General features: G+C 41.8%; 1 protein-coding gene across 2 annotated transcripts in view; it reads right to left on the reverse strand.

Moving 5' to 3' along the window:
• Positions 1 to 2,455: 2,455 nt before the first annotated feature.
• The window catches only part of LOC146060788 (septin-10-like), a 58,905-nt gene continuing 44,373 nt past the window's right edge, over positions 2,456 to 16,987 (reverse strand). For both annotated transcript variants that reach the window (XM_083174410.1, XM_083174411.1), the window contains exons 8-11: positions 13,105 to 13,273; positions 4,808 to 4,940; positions 3,082 to 3,266; positions 2,456 to 2,741 (exon numbers count right to left, since the gene is read on the reverse strand). In XM_083174410.1, coding sequence (XP_083030536.1) covers positions 2,732 to 2,741; positions 3,082 to 3,266; positions 4,808 to 4,940; positions 13,105 to 13,273 — 497 coding nt within the window. In that variant the 3' untranslated portion in view covers positions 2,456 to 2,731. The remainder of the gene's footprint in view (positions 2,742 to 3,081; positions 3,267 to 4,807; positions 4,941 to 13,104; positions 13,274 to 16,987) is intronic.

Here is a 16,987-nt window from a genome sequence, read left to right on the forward strand (position 1 = left end):
TACCAAGGGTGGACCACAAATTACACATACAGCTCTGAATATTTTACAACTGTGTGCACATGCACTTACTGTACTTAGCCTACACTTGTATGCCTCCTGCTATTTTATTAACCAATCCAGTTTACTACTGGAATAAGAAAGAACCGGCGTCCTCATCTGTGTCCAACTGCCAGTTTCCTGATCCGCTGACGGCCTGGTTGGGGAATCGGGAATTTGACATATGTTTAAAATTCTCCAATCACAATCAAAAAGGTTTGGCATCATCAAATTGGGGATTTTTCAAATCAAAACATCGGATTTAGGAGTTGGTTCCTGATATACGTGTGAGAGTGGGGAGGGAGCAGACAGCATGGCCCTCATTCCAAAATAGTAGAAATAGACTGTGCTGCAAAGTCTATTTCTACATTTGAATCCGATACCGAGGGGCAGCTCATTGGGATCTAATTGGAATCTGCATACTCACAACTGTGATTTTATAATCATTGCCTGTTCTGACCGACCCAGTGGAGGTAATAAAATGTCTATAAAAAAAATGAGTTTGTTACTTATATGAAAAGATTAATTTGAAATTGCTCATTCCTTGGGGAATGTGCCATCCCGCCATATCCCGTCAGTTTCTCCTGAAGACTTGGAGATCAAGTTCACAGTAAATGGCACAGAACACATTGCTGCCTCTCTGGTCTTCTCTCTTTGCTACTTACACTTTACTTATCAGATTTGGGTTACTTGAGCCTTCTCGATGAGAGACGGTAAGGGCATACAAGAACATTTTAGGTACTCTTTACCTAGAAGGGCGCCCATCGCGGGCATCGCATGTACTAAAAAAATTGCATGCGATGCGACCGACGCGATGACCGCGATTTTCCATAGGGAACAATGTTAAATGTCCCAATTGACCCGATTTTCCATAGGGAACAATTTTAAATGGCCCACAGAGACCAAATAGGCACCCTGAAGTGTGAAATGGCCCCCCCAATTGTTAACGCCACCCCACGATCAAATTCAACCCGAAGTGTGGCGAGTGCAGCGAGCCCGCGAGGGGCGGCAGTACACGTCCTCCGACCTTTTCATACCCCCACTATCCACGTCGGCGTGGAATTGAGAATAGAAAGTGTGGCGAGCGCAGCGAGCCACCAAGCCCGAAGCGTGGCAAGCGCAGCGAGCCCCGCGAGGGGACGCGGACACCTTCACAGGTATCCGCATCCCCTTGCGGGCTTCACAGGTGTCCGCGTCCCCTCGCCACGCTTAGGCTCGGTGGCTCGCTGCACTCGCCACACTTTCTATTCTCAACTCCACGCCGACGTGGATAGTGGGGGTATGAAAAGGTCGGAGGACACGTACCGCTGCGCTCGCCACGCTTCGGGTTGATGTTAATCGTGGGGTGGCGTTAACAATTGGGGGGGCCATTTCACACTTCAGGGTGTCTATTTGGAATCTGTGGGCCATTTAACATTGTTCCCTATGGAAAATCGGGTCAATTGGGACATTTAACATTGTTCCCTATGGGAAATCGCGGTCATCGCGTCGGTCGCATCGCATGCGATTTTTTTTTCCTTTATGATGCCCACGATCAAAATCGTGGGCGCCCTTCTAGGTAAAGAGTACCACATTTGATAACATAATAGCTTCCTTTTACAAACTTTTTCATTTTCTTATTATTTTCAGTGTTTTTCTCGATGTGTTAATTTCATAATCAATCAGCAAAAACAAAAAATCTGAGGGTTGCGCACTTAACCATCATTAGTATTTTCTCCATGTTGCTTTGTCTAAATGATAAAACTAATCTTTAAAACAATAAAAAGTGCTGATCAGGGCCGGTGCAAGGTTTTCCAGCATACTAGGCAAAACCTCAGCCTACTGCTCCCACCACCACCCACATGCCAACACCGACAGTGGGTTATTGCGGTTTGCAGTAAGTTTAGCAAGGATGCCTGATTAATCCTTTAGTTTGTGATAGACTCAGATTCCTCCCAGATTCTCGAGCCCCTAGGCAGTGACATAAAGTTGTCTGATAGCAGAGCCGTCCCAGGTGTTGGTATTCCTGTGGCAAAAAAACTTCTCTTACTGCACATAAGCTTTCTATGAAAAAGATCAAAGACGAGGGAGTTATCTGTTAATACATATCTGCAGATGTAACATGTGCAGAGAGTTAGATTTATGGGGGTTATTTTGTTTTTGTGCAGGGTAAATACTGGCTGCTTTATTCTTACACTGCAATTTAAATTTCATTTCATCACATCCCACCCAAATCTAACTTTCTGCACATGTTACATCTGCCCCAGCTGCAGTGCAATATGGTTTTGTCCATTTGCTAACAAAATGTGCTGTGTAATCAAGTCCTAATGTTATAAGGCACATTAAGATTTGGCAGTTTGTACTTGTTCCTTCTCACCTCCGACAAATGTAACCTTATACACATGTAACAAAATAGATTCCTTTTTTTTTTTATTAAGAATAAGAATAAAGAATCCCTTTATTAAGAATAAAGAATCCCTAAAAAAACCACTGCAAACTTCTTCCCTTGAATTTTCCATGGTCCTAGGAGCCGTGAAAACAAGTATAAAGTCTAAACAGCAGGTGGTCAGATGGCAAGTTTACCAGAAATGTCCTTGGCAGAGTTTCATTGCTTCCTGTTCTTTGTGGTTGTGGGCATTAAAAATACATTTAATCTTATATAAAAGTACAAAAAAACACTCGCCCATTGATGTAATATCACCGCAGAGTCGTCCAATCACATGAAACTGTAAAATACACAGCAGAGAAAAAAGCTGTAAGAATATAGATGGAGGGAACACTCACATTGCATTCCTGGTGAACTTCTCTACGTTCTCAGGACACTGCTATACTGTACAATAGATATCCTGAAATGGGCCATAGGGGAAAATTAAACTCCAGACGCAGAGGACCGTCTGAATTTTGGGGTGAATTCTTCTTATTACAAGTATATTCACTCATTTTTTTATTGCACCCCACAGGGGTACATATTGTGTTTTGTACTATTATTGGCAGCATTTATTGATATAGTGTCCCCATTGTCCCCTGTAGTATATTATTCAGTAGCACATAGGATCAGGCACTTACGTTTTGCGATCCTTTTTCAAGCTGGAGTTGGCGACACTTCCAAAAGCCTGTCCTTGTAGTAGCTCTGCAGCAGCCTTCCGCTTAGTGAATGCATTGACCTCCTCCAGCAGCTCTTTCCTTTTCTCCTCCAGACTAGCTCTTTCATCCTGATGAAGCCTCTTCAGTTGTTCAAATCTATTCTGAAGCTGTACACACACATGATGGGTATTTGTGGTCAGTTAGGAACCAAATTTCATACTCCAATGCATTTCTCAACCAAATTAAAATAATCCTTTATAATAAAATGAAAATGCATACTGTTAATAATTAACAAACGATGCTCATATTGGATCTCCAGGAATTATCATGAGCAAAAAAAAATTGCTGATCTATTCTTTCTTTAAATAATGTACCCATTATTTAAAGAAAGAATAGATCAGCAAATTATGCAGCAAAGAGAACGTATTCAAAGAGCTGGTCTTCAGGCTACAGGCTATACATGTGCTAGGCTACAGGATATACATGTGCTAGGCTACAGGCTATACATATGCTGGTCTTCAGGCTATACATATGCTGGTCTTCAGGCTATACATATGCTGGTCTTCAGGCTATACATGTGCTAGGCTACAGGCTATACATATGCTGGTCTTCAGGCTATACATATGCTGGTCTTCAGGCTATACATATGCTGGTCTTCAGGCTATACATATGCTGGTCTTCAGGCTATACATGTGCTAGGCTACAGGCTATACATGTGCTAGGCTACAGGCTATACATGTGCTGGTCTTCAGGCTACAGGCTATTAATGTGCTGGTCTTCAGGCTACAGGCTATTAATGTGCTGGTCTTCCGGCTACAGGCTATACATGTGCTGGTCTTCAGGCTACAGGCTATACATGTGCTGGTCTTTAGGCTACAGTGAATCAGCATAATCCATTTCAAGAAATGGATTAAGTATAATCGTAGTACCCAACTACAGATCCATACATCGGAGCCTGGTAATGGAAACAATAACTTTACTTTAGTCCAGGGGTAGCCAACTCCAGTCCTCGAGAGCTACCAACAGTTAATGTTTTCCAGATCTCCTCACAGAATCACAAGTGAAGTAATTATCTCCACCTGTTGATCTTTTAAAATGTGTCAGTGAGTAACGAGTGCACCTGTGTAGCAGATAGGTTGTCTGGAAAATGTGAACTGTTGGTAGCTCTCGAAGACTGGAGTTGGCTACCACTGCTTTAGTCTTATGTTTAGTATAGAACAAATCACTGAAAACAGGTTAGCTAACTACTTAACATATTATAATCTCAAACATAAAGGGCCTATTATGTAATGCCGATGTTTGTCTACGGGTAGCTCCAGTGGTTTTTTTAATGACTCAGCTGTGTTTGAAGCATGGGGAGCGCAGCAAATTCAGTGTGTATACTTTGTTGGTTTAGAGGACATCCATGAATATGAAATTCTTTAGCTTCAATATTTGCATACTATAATGAGTTTACACAATACCTTTTTGAGACATGAACACACATAAAATCAGTAGACATAAAGGGGGAGGTTCTCGGTTGCAATTATGCAGTTCTGTCACCCTACTGTTACAATGTTACATCCAAGCCTCTGGGTAAATTGTTTACGTACCACCATTAGAGCAAATGGTGAAATGTAAATGACCATACACATATTTGCAGTATACAGTCTAGTTCTACACAGTCTAATTTCTGAAGGATTAATAGGAGGAGAAATTCGCGCAGTACCTCTCGCTCTGCTTCTTTCAGCACGGTCTCTTTTTCCCTTACTCTCTGCACAAAGGTCTGTCTCATCTCTTCCTCCTTCCTCTGCAGCTCCTCGAAGAACTCTTGTCGCTTTGCTTCATAGGTTTCCTGCAAACTGGAGAACAAGCAGAGCATTGCTGTAGCCAGTAATTTGTACATATACATGCATAGGATAAATTAGATCACACCACAAATGTAGCATTTAAAAGTCCTGCAAATGGGACAACGCAATAGCTAAATAAATCTATACCATCATATTTAGCCTCTTAAATGGTATGCCTGGAAATCTACCGAGATGAACTGTGCTGCTGGCTTCTAGACAGACAATGCCACAAGGCAAACACTAGGTGGCAGTAGGTATACAGATGAGAACATCAGTAGATTGTCATAATATACTATGGGGTCAATTCAGTCAGACAAGAAGGGAACAAGTTGTTCTGGGGCAACAAAACATCACCAATGGCTGCACATCTTGCCCCACTCGCAGCCTGATCTTGCCATACAATTGTGGATTTTTGTATGGGGATGTCCACTCTCTATAATCAGCCAGAGACACCTTGTTTTTCTATGGTGATCATTTTGGCAGGTTTGTTGGCAGATTCTGAAGCTGTAAATTAATAGGTCTTTAATTTGTATTTAGAACATTAAAAAACAGGATAGCGAGTTACAGCTAGTGATGTGTGACTAACAGTTTGTAACAAACTCAAATATTCAAAAATCCTCATATTTAATGATTAAATCTTAACTTTTGACATGGAGAGACAGTACATCCCTCCTTATATGTCCTTGATTTTAGCTACAGCCAGATATTCAGACTGCTATCTAGAAGGAAGCATGTGGAAAACTTCTTACTGCTAAACCTGTCATCATTCAGTACTAATCCTACTTGACCTTTACACATCTGTCAATATTGTTAATCACTATATTGTACTACAAATTCTTCACACGGTTTCAGCCAATGGTTCCTGTGTGGCTAACCGGTCTATTAGAGAACACTATACTGGTTGTACCGGTACACTGTGTAAATAAAAAATTGCTTAGTACATCGGTCATGATTATCAAGTCATAAAATGAGGACATTTTGTTAGCTCATATGTCATACTGTATGGCTTGGTTTAATACATAAAATAAAAAAAGTTTGCATTCAACAAATACCCCTATGTAAACCCAGGATAATGTGTCTGTAAATTCCTGCTGTGCTTGTGGTTTGCCAGAACAAAAACAGTTTGTGTTGAGACCTTTTATAGTTAGCTATGGCCTGCTAAGAGTGCTTTTATTTATTATCACAAACAATATAAATAAGTAGGACCGGTGCTGGATTTTAGATGCATGCTTAACCCTTCAGTGCCAAGTGAATTTGTCAAAATGGGATAAGGTTGTTTGGTCTGCAACAACTAGGTCAACAAGCATTGGGTCGACACCACTACGTCGACATGAGTCTAGGTCGACACAAGCATTAGGTCGTCATAGGGTTTTTCACGTTTTTTTGATGCCCTACCATCCACTAGAACGATGCGGTACACTTCAAACTGTGTCCATGTCGACATTGGGGTAAAAAAAACAAAAAAAAACAGTGAAAAACCCCATGTTGACCCTTTGACAGTCGACCCTGCCCATGTCGACCTTGTTGCATGTCGACCTAGTGGTGTCGACCAAATGCTTGTCAACCTAGTTGTTGTAGACCAAATGATCCACACCCATCAAAATAGGTGTGAAAATTGCCAAGCAAACATTTGTATTAATCATAATGACCTGTAATGTTACCTTATGTAGGAAATATAATTTTTTTTTTTTGACACAACCTTTATTTGAATTTATATAACAAATGTGAGCAACGCTGGCATTTTTAGCGGATTTTTTGAACATCTCTCACAGAGATGTTGGCACTCAAAGGGTTAAACATACAACATTCAGTATGCAGTTCGACATCATTATATCATTTTGATGGATTCCCCTTAAAATAAAGGTCTGCATGGAGAAGAAGAGATCAGTACATACCAGTGTACAATGCAGCTGTTCCGTGGTTAGTGGGCTAACACAACTATGTCAGGAATGCAACCAGTGTCCAGTTATGGCATAGGCCATAACAAGAAGTCATTTTAAGGAATGAAGCAAGCTATCAGGAATATCAGTTGTTAGAATCAATGTTTGAAACTAGACAATGTACACAAACCCATCCCTGTACAATTGCAGCTGTCAAATTCATCTTTTGCAACAATTACATTGCAATTTACACTTAGAAAAATGTCAAGAACACATAATAAAGTGCATTGTAATCAGCAGCTTTTCCAGAAACAAAACTGAAATTGCTCCTGTCTAGACGTGTCATTTACATCTGGTGCTGAACAGTGCTGGATAAATGATGGAAGTATGGACTGTGACTATTACAAGGTAGCATAAGGTCAGCTAATTGTAAGCAGCTGCTTTCCCTCAGAGTAGAAGATGCTATATAATGTATGTAAAGGAAACAATTACCGAGATACTATCATAGAACAATAAACAACTATAGCTCTTTGCCTCACAGCTCCGAGTTCAGGGGTTTCATTCCAATCAGGGATCTCTATCTGTTTAGAGTTACTCCCACTCTCCAAAGACATATTGGAGCAGGGATGATGTGAATAATAAAATATTCTCTGCTATATGTTACTTGTATATGATATATGAACAACTGTTACTAGTAATGTGCCACACAAGCCCACATAGATGGAACTGTGCCACTCAGCCATATGTACCCGTGTCTCCCCTGTCTCGCACACTGCATAGCAACCTAAAAACTGTACTGTCCCTGCTTAACTGTTACCTACCTAGCTGTTTGCAATGACCAGTGGTGCCATTGTTGGCTACCTAGGCGCTGTGCAGCTCGGCGGGTAGGTGTTCACTGTGTGATAACTGTACTGTCTCTGCTTATATTGTTACCTACCTGGCTGTTGCAATGACCAGTGGCGCCGCTGATGGCTGCCTAGGCACTGTGCAGCTCAGTGAATCAGTGCAGTTCCCTGCATCTACAATCCCCAGGGCACATTGTGCATATACCCTGTATATGTTGTGTATACCTGTACTGTCACTGTTTAACTGTTACCTAAACGGCTGTTGCACAGCAATCCAAATCAAATTCCTAGTATACGCAAGTATACCTGGCCAATAAAGTTGATTCTAATGCTGATACGGTAACCAGCACTATGGGAGGCTGCAGTGTTAGTTCAGCCTGAAGAAGAGTAAACAGGATACAAGAGCCATAAACGCATCCTGAGAATTTTATTTCACTGCTTAGTAGAACTGCTTGGGAAGCAAATTTTTTTTTAAAATAAAGCTGCAACTATTTCATAATGTAACCTGTAACAAATGATGTACTTCCTGAAATAAGAACATTTGGGCCCTAAATACTATTCTAGCATGTTTGGAATCTTCTTCTTTATCCTTCATGCAAGTCAGTAACACAGGAACATCCAAATTTGTTGTCTTTGTACTAATTTAGTTAAAACAATTTGTTTCAGCTGTACTGTATATATATATATATATATATATATATATATATATATATATATATATATATATATATATATATATATATATATATATATATATTTAAAGTTTGTCGCAATGTACACTACTGTAGTCATTTTATTCATGCCTAATTCCATCAAGAGACTTCTTTCTGTAATGGTTTACATTACCTTCTGTCACACAATATAATCACAGCAACACTCTCCTAAAATCCTAAATCTTGGAAACTAGACAAAGCCCCAGGTTGAGCATTGTGCATTGTAAAAACACAATACAGGGGTGATGCTTTATGTCAAAAGATTAATCATGTAAGATTAGTTTACGTAAATATGTATTATATGACACATGGACATAATAGTTTTAGGTTTTGGAGCCGGAAATAAGCTATTCATTCTGTAAATGCACACTTCCAGCAAAACTAGCTTCAGGCAAAGGTCAATATGGTAGTCATCCCAACTATTGTCTCTCCAAAGCGAACGGCTTAATTCCGCCAGTCCACATGCACATCCCATCGTTATCATGCGAGGGGAGCTACGTGAACACATCCTCTCACATGCGGCCAAAGGGGACAAATCATTCCATGCTCGCCGACCATCAAATGATATCTCTCCCCTTCGGAAATAAAAGTCAGTCTAAACTTTATTTCCATCAAAGTCTGACTAAGAGAGGGCAGGTGCTGATGTCATGTGACATCAGCTGCCCCCCTCCCCTCCCCCCTCCCCTGGCAGCATTGGCCTGCCTGCATTTTTGCAGGGACGCCCATAAAAACGCTGGTCGCTCCCTGCTCTGGCCCCTATCCGCCACTCTCCCTCCCTCACCCGTGTGAACACCTCAGCGACAGTCATAATAATCAACATCGGCAACCTCAGCAGGACCATTGAACATTTGACCAACCCAAAAACAACCAACTGTGACCAAATTTGGACTAAGTGCATGAATCTTGTTGGTAGATTAATCTCTACCCATCAGTCTCATAATAGCAAGGAGGAAAAAAAAAAGGAGCTACTAGAAATCATTATGCTAGGGAACATTTCTTGTGTCTGAGGTGAAATTATTCTAGAGTCATCAATTAAAACGAAAGGCACATTCCTTAAAGAACCACTAAAACTTCAAAAACAAGTTTGCCTATATAAAAAGAGCTGCGCTATATATATGTAAAGCATGCAGGAGATAATCAGGAATGAGGACATTTGCAATAAAGTTTTCACTGTGAGGGGAAATCACTGAAGGACACTACAACTGGCCTGTGCAGAAAATGTCACTTCAGCTACGTAGCATACAAGGATGGAATGTTAAACATTCTAAAGTATGTCAATCTACGTGAACAGTAACGTATATACTAGTAACATGACTCTCTCTTTCCTAATATTTTAGCATTTTCAGTATTTCAATAGAGACAAGTACAATTCTCACATCTGTTCTGCGGGATATATGCCTCATTCTGCATTTCACCACAGAAAATCGCACATTTCGCAGCAGAATTTGCTCTTAAGTCTTCAGCATGGAATTCCTCCTATGTTTTATGTTCCCTACTGGACTATTCCGGTGTCCGGTCTCTTGTTTTATGACATGTCATGTTACAAAAGGCTCAGACATACTTACTACCAGAAGTACTGTATATGTCACTGAAAAAGATATGGAAGTGCTGGTCTGAAGACATATCCCTGTGGTGCCCCTGGGACGTCAAAATGCTGACATCACTGTTGACATGCAATGTTGACATCACAATGTAAAGAGTTATGATTTTGACATTGTTAAAATGTTGTGATTAAACATGTTGGGTACTTGTGTAGTTTCACGGCGCCCGATATATCGGATGCAATATCGGTCGATATATCGAATGCGATCCAAAGCGATTTTTTTTTACCTGTTCATAACCCACTATCCACTACGCATGGAGTTGATTTTATATAGTGTGGCGAGCGCAGTAATCCGCATCTGCTCGCCACGCTTCGGTCTCGGTGGCTCGCTGCGCTCGCCACACTATATAAAATCAACTCCATGCGTAGTGTATAGTGGGGTTATGAACAAGTAAAAAATCGCATCCGATAAATCAGGCGCCGTGAAACTACACAAGTAGCACATGTTGGCCTGTGCAGAATGTCAATGTGTGCCACACTAACACTCTGCACAGACTGCCAGGGTTAGCTTTATCACCAGGGGAAAGGGCTATGTTTAAGCTGCTGGAAAGGAAGGTTAGCCTGCAGGAGGGGAGGTTGGGGCGTGGCACTACTGGAAGGTATACGGCTAGACATACATACCATCAGAAGTGCCACTAGATCCACTGAAAAGGTGCCCATACACATTACAATTATTGTATACAATATTGCATCTCGGTTTTGCGATGAGATCTAGTACAAAAAGTATGTGCAGCACATACTTTTTGTACTAGATCTCATCTCATCGCAAAACCGAGATGCGATGAGATGCAATATTGTATACAATAATTGTAACGCGTATGAGCACCTCTAGTCCTCATCATCCAACTCATTAACCGTGCCGTACCAAGTAATTCAACTCTATGCCACCACTTTCTAATAGTGTGGACATTTCATCAGTGTTGACACAATAAATGATTAGTCCATTTCCTGACGCTCTTTGTTGACTTTGTTTCAAAATATATTCAAATTATCCAATCAGTGTTGTTTCTTTTTGGCCGTGGTCCCTCCCCTTCTGTTCCTACTATGAATACAGTGCATAAGCAAAGTATTAATAGGATTTCATCAATATATGTCTCTTTTGTCCCCAATTCCTACAGATACTTCCCTATTTACCTCAGGTTGGGCCTTTGCACATGACTGCTTTCTCAACCTTTCCGTGCCTGAAAGGTAAACAGTTTATCTATTGTTTCTCGTTTCTGGGTCTCCCCATTGTGGGTCCAATTAAATCTATTTAAAAAAATTATTTTATATTTTTTATTTTATAAGAAATACAGCTCCTAGCCAGCACTAATCAAAAGCCAGTCCTCAGCAGTCAACTAGTGTGGACTGGAGGAAGGTCCTGTCTCCTGGCCACATGACATCGCACTGCCGCAAAATAAAATGATCCTACTCCACTCGGCTCCTGGACTCTGGCCATAGATGGGGATTACTTGGAGCCTCTTCTAGACACACCACATTACAGCAGCAACCAGAGACTGGGAGGGGTGGGGGTTGCCCACGAGGCACTGTCAGTGTTTGGGATGTTGGGCCAGGGAAACCATCTGCTCGAACAGCACTGCAACCTCAAGTCAGTGTCCCCATGCCTCCAGCGGATTCATTATTAAATCCCGACGGTCGGGATCCCAGGGTTCAAAATCACGACGCCGGAATCCAGACCGCCGAAATCCCGACAGGGGGGGGGGCCGTGGATCGCCCCCCCTTGCGGGCTCGCTGCGCTCGCTTTATTTTTTATCCCACACCCGTCAATAGGCATTAATAGGATTTTTATTCCATCCCAAAAAACTTTTTTTTTTCCTGTTGTGAGCAATTTTTTTTCTTTCCTATATGGGCTAAATGAAAAAATATGTTGGTGGCCAATGTGTTTTTTTTTTTTTTACTGTAGGCCCATGTTTTTTTTTTCCCAATGGGGACCACTGTAATTGTTAGCTTATAGAGACACTTAATTGCTCACATTGGAGAACATACTCAGATAGATGATCTGCATCTAGCATAGGGTGGGTGAAAGTATCAATGGTGCAATCGATGGTGACATCTAAATAAGCACAAAGCATGATTGTAATGGTGGTAGACAATGAAAGTGGCGTCTCAGTCCTTGCATATGCGGATGAATGGATGAATGGATGTAGACCAGGGAAGTGCACTGCAGCGGCATTAGCATAAAGTCACAGATACAACTGCAGCAATAGACTCAAGGAAGGCCAAAACTGCATCCAGCACAGAATCCGTTCTATGAGGAGGGATCCTGCCATGCCATCAACAGACCCCGTCCTCAGTAACGCTGCTTACATAACTTTTCCACCTGACTCCACCACTGGGGTACATAGACCCCTTTAGAAAAGTTTGTGAGAAATTATTACTGAATCCAACATGACAGAACAATTCTTACAGTCACCAACTGCTTGGTAAGTAGTGGCCCACAGCGAGCAACTATTAACCAGGACACGTGTGTATATCAGGGAAAGGCTTTATAGCTGCATGAGCATTGAATCATAGGTGCAAATGCTACATAGTAAGGATAGCCGTGACTGGGTGCAAATCACAGTCAGGCCCAATGTATTAAAACATAAACTGAAACCAGAAAATGGAACACTGTGCCACCCAATTAAATGACGTAGCAGTTTCCAATCTGGCTGGGATTACAGCATGGGCTTTCTTTAGTGCCAGTGGGAGAGTTGAAGCTGAGAATTTGTTATTTGCATTTGTGAAACTCTTCAGTCAGCCACCAGCAGTCTGCTTCCGTTCCACACGAACATTCCTGGTACAGCTGAGCACTGCACCTAACAGCTGTGCAAGCAACAGGTGCTGGGTGAGGCCACTAAATATGGCTACACTGGGAAACAATGGGCGCTCAATGCATTCTTTGTAAGAGAATCCAAGTATTTGAAATTAAATGATAGCTATGCTAGAATGTAAAACCCAGGGGGCCTTTTTAGAAATGTGGCGACCCATGTGGAACCCAAATTTTTTTTTTTTTAATAAAAATGTAGACTTACTGTATAGAACAGCTTGTCAAAATGAATTGTAATTCGATTTTCAGTGATTAAAAAAACTGCATTAATGGTGCTGAAAAAAAACAAAAATAACAAAAAAGTCAAGGACCAATCAAATACCTACCTTACAGGCTTATCTCCAGGACCCATGTCCTGAAATCCCATTTCCTCCAACTTGCAGCGCCGATACAGTTCATAATGCCTGGTGTGCGTCTGTTCCCTTAGATCCTCCATGTTGGTACCAATCAGCATTTCACGTAACTTTACAAAGTCACAGTGGTTTTCATTCTCCACTAGTATTAAAAAATAATAATAATGCAATGATCATCCATGTAAAATGTAAAAAAAAAACATAAATTGCCCACTGAAATCTCCCAAAAAGTCTATAAAAAGCTGATTGGACTGAGGAATAATGAGTTTGCATAAAGTATGACAACCAGAATATAGGTTGAGTATCCCTTATCCAAATTATTCCGAAAACCATACATTCCAGAAAGTGATTTTTTATTTTGCTAAAAACCTACCTGGGACATCTGTAACAGCACTGCTGATGAGGACATGATATGTAACTGGCACTACTGGGGACATCTGTAACAGCACTATTGAGGACATGATATGTTAAGGCCCATACACACTGGGCAACTTTGATCTGAAAGTCGCTCAAAACACACAGTTTCAGCGGCTTTCAGCTCAAAGCCGCCCAGTGTGTATGGCTGGTTATACCAGCAGATGAGCGGCTTTCAGGACGGCTTTGCATAGCTCTACGCAATGCAACGCCGTCCTCCCCCCTCCGTAGGTGCCGGGCAGGGGGAAAGTCACTCAATAAGGACCTATATATATATATGCATGGAGCGGCTTTTCCCGCAGCGATGATTGGCATCCTCGCTGTTCATACACGCTGGGCATAGTCGCCCAGTGTGTATGGACCTTAACTGGCACTAAATATGTGCAAGACAATGATTGTTTGGCATTCAAATTTAGTATCTGAGGTTGTACATAAATTTTGTTTCACGTTTTGAAACCTTGTTTTATGCACAAATAAAATATATTTGTGTATTTCATGTGTTTGTACAACAGAAATGTAACATACCTAAAGATACATTATTGAAATATAAAAATATTCTGAAATACGGAATAATCCATTATACAAAATTCTTCTGGTCCCGAACATTTTATATAAGAGATACTCAACCTGTAGTACATTTTAAACTCTATCAACAAAGTAACCATTCTGCTTCATGTAAGGAGCCATTTTCTTAACGTAACAAACACAAGTTGAGCACATGTACCCAGACAGCTTAGAGACAGCCAGAATGATAGCCTAGGGCTGAGGAGTGTGTGGAAAGTATAGTGTTCCCTGGTTCCTCCGTGACATATTCACACCACTTCATCCGCGGTCGCGAGAGAGAAGAGGAGGAGAGGCAACTGGAAGTCTCAATTTTAATGCATTTTCGAGATAACCATGGATAAATAGGAGGGAGAGGATAGTCATGTTTTCATAAGTGGGCAATGGCCATTGTTGTTGCCATAAGAGAGCTCAGAGGGAGGAAGATAGCATCAATGTGTATCCCCCTCTATGGCCCCAGGATGTAAAACGAGCAATGGTGACAGGAGGCAAAGCACAGGAGGAAGAATGTCTTATTTTTGTACAGAAATCTGTGGGAGATAAGGACAATTGCGCATGTAATTGAAAGAAGGATATGAATGTGTCTATGTAAAGGGAGATGCTGAGCGATGTTCTGAGAGTAGCTAGATCGTTCAGAACACTCAGCAACATCGCTCAGCAACCATCGATGTGTCAGCGATGTGTGCTGAGCAATCTGTCAGGTCCAGTGGTCTCTGAGGAGAACACTGGCCCTGCCTGGCAATAGGATTAGTTTTGTCCAGCATGCTGGATATTATTTGCGGGGCGATAGTGACACGCAGGGCCGTGCATCGCTATGGCCCCAACCACGGAGCAATGTAGAGTCATTTTCTAAGCGATCTAGTCAGATCACTAAGAAAATGACCTGAAACCACTACATGTGTAGGCCCCATTAGTATCCCACAGTAAACCTAATTGGACACATGAAGACATGGGATCAGGGAGACCAGCTTTTTAGAGGAAGGCTAGCAGTCAGGAGATAGAAAGTGCATGATGCAGACAGATTTTCCCATGCCTTAAACATGTTGCTAGATGCCCTAGCTATGCCTTGATGTGAACAGCTGGACTTTTTAACCTTACAAGGGACACTACACATTTGGAAAACCGTTTGCTGGCTATGCACATTTAAATACACAAGATAATTAAAGGGTATTCCTTTCCCCAGCAACATCAGCTAGACTTGCTAAATACATTTTGTAGACTTATTCCCATTGGTTCCACTTTTGCTTGCTCATATATAAAAAGTTAAACAATTTATTATACTCTTAAAGCTAGAATTAAAGTCCAAATAAAAATTCACTCAAGAAGAAGTATTTTTGGTACTTGTGAGTTATCCGGACGCCCGATTTCAAAATCGGGTCGGATCGGGCACATCGCATCGCATCGCATGCGACCATCGGATGCGATGCGATGCGATGACCCGATTTTTCCATAGGAATCAATGTTAAAATGGACTGAGTCCATTTTAACATGGAATTCAATGGGAAAAAGGGGTCCTTTTCATACCCCTACTATCCAAGTGGGCATGGAGTTGGATATAAACCTGTGGCGAGCGTAGCGAGCCACCGAGCCCGAAGCGTGGCGAGCGTAGCGAGCCCCGCGAGGGGACACGGAATACCGTCCCCTCGCGGGGCTCGCTTCGCTCGCCACGCTTCGGGCTCGGTGGCTCGCTACGCTCGCCACAGGTTTATATCCAACTCCATGCCCACTTGGATAGTAGGGGTATGAAAAGGACCCCTTTTTCCATAGGAATCATTTTAACATTGATTCCTATGGAAAAATCGGGTCATCGCATCCGATGGTCGCATGCGATGCGATGCGATATCGCATCGCATCGCATCTGATTGTATGCCTTAACTTAAGGCATACAATCAAAAAATCGTGCGTCCAGATAACTCACAAGTACCGTATTTTTTGATATTTATAAAAACACATTATATAAAAGCAAGCTGCAGTTAAATGTTAGTATGTATGTTAAGGTCCATACACACTTGGCGACTATGCCCAGCGTGTATGGACAGTGATAATCGCAATCATCGCTGGGGGGAAAGCCGCTCAGTGCATACACACTGAGCGGCTTTCCCCTGCCCGACAGCGTCAGCGCGGAGAGGATGGCTTTGCATAGCGTAGAGCTATGCAAAGCCGTCCTCAAAGCCGCTCATCTGCTGGTAGATGAACGGCTTTACCATCGATGATGTGGGAGTGAGCAGCAGAGCTCACCAGTGGGGCATACACACAGGGCGGCTTTCAACTCAAAGTCGCCCAGTGTGTATGGGCCTTAACTCGTACACCTGCAAGACCTCCAACCGTGGTAGGCCAAAGTAAAAATAAATTTCTGTATTTCCTATACTACAAATTTCCTTAAACTTTAGCCTAGCTGCTACTTTTGGATCCCTTATACAGGGGCTACCTTGTGCCCTGGGAAAACTTCACCTCCACCAATGACTTTGGGTGTGGATTATTTGGTTAACAATCAATAGATCAACCGCTATTGGTCAACAGGCAATAGGTTGACGCATGAAACAATCGAAATGGACAAATGGTCGACACAAACAAAAGGAAAACATGGAAAAGGGTGAGTTTTTCATCTTTTTTTAGTCTATCTACATATGTTGACATGGACCCCCCCCCCCCCCCCCCCAATTCTGATTGCCTTGCTCTCCCACTATGCAGACATGAATGGAGAAGAACAAGTCGGTTCAATAAAATAAAAATAAAAATCAAGAAAGACTCATGTCAACCTATTTTTCATGTGTCAACCTATTGCCTGTAAATCAATAGTAATTGACTATTGACTGTTAACCCTGTCACTGTCAACCTACTGACTGGATACCAATGAGATCAATGCAGATGCAGCCATCAG

This window comes from Crinia signifera, chromosome 2, assembly GCF_055691185.1.
Source record: "Crinia signifera chromosome 2, ASM5569118v1, whole genome shotgun sequence".
Taxonomy (NCBI): Eukaryota; Metazoa; Chordata; class Amphibia; order Anura; family Myobatrachidae; genus Crinia; species Crinia signifera.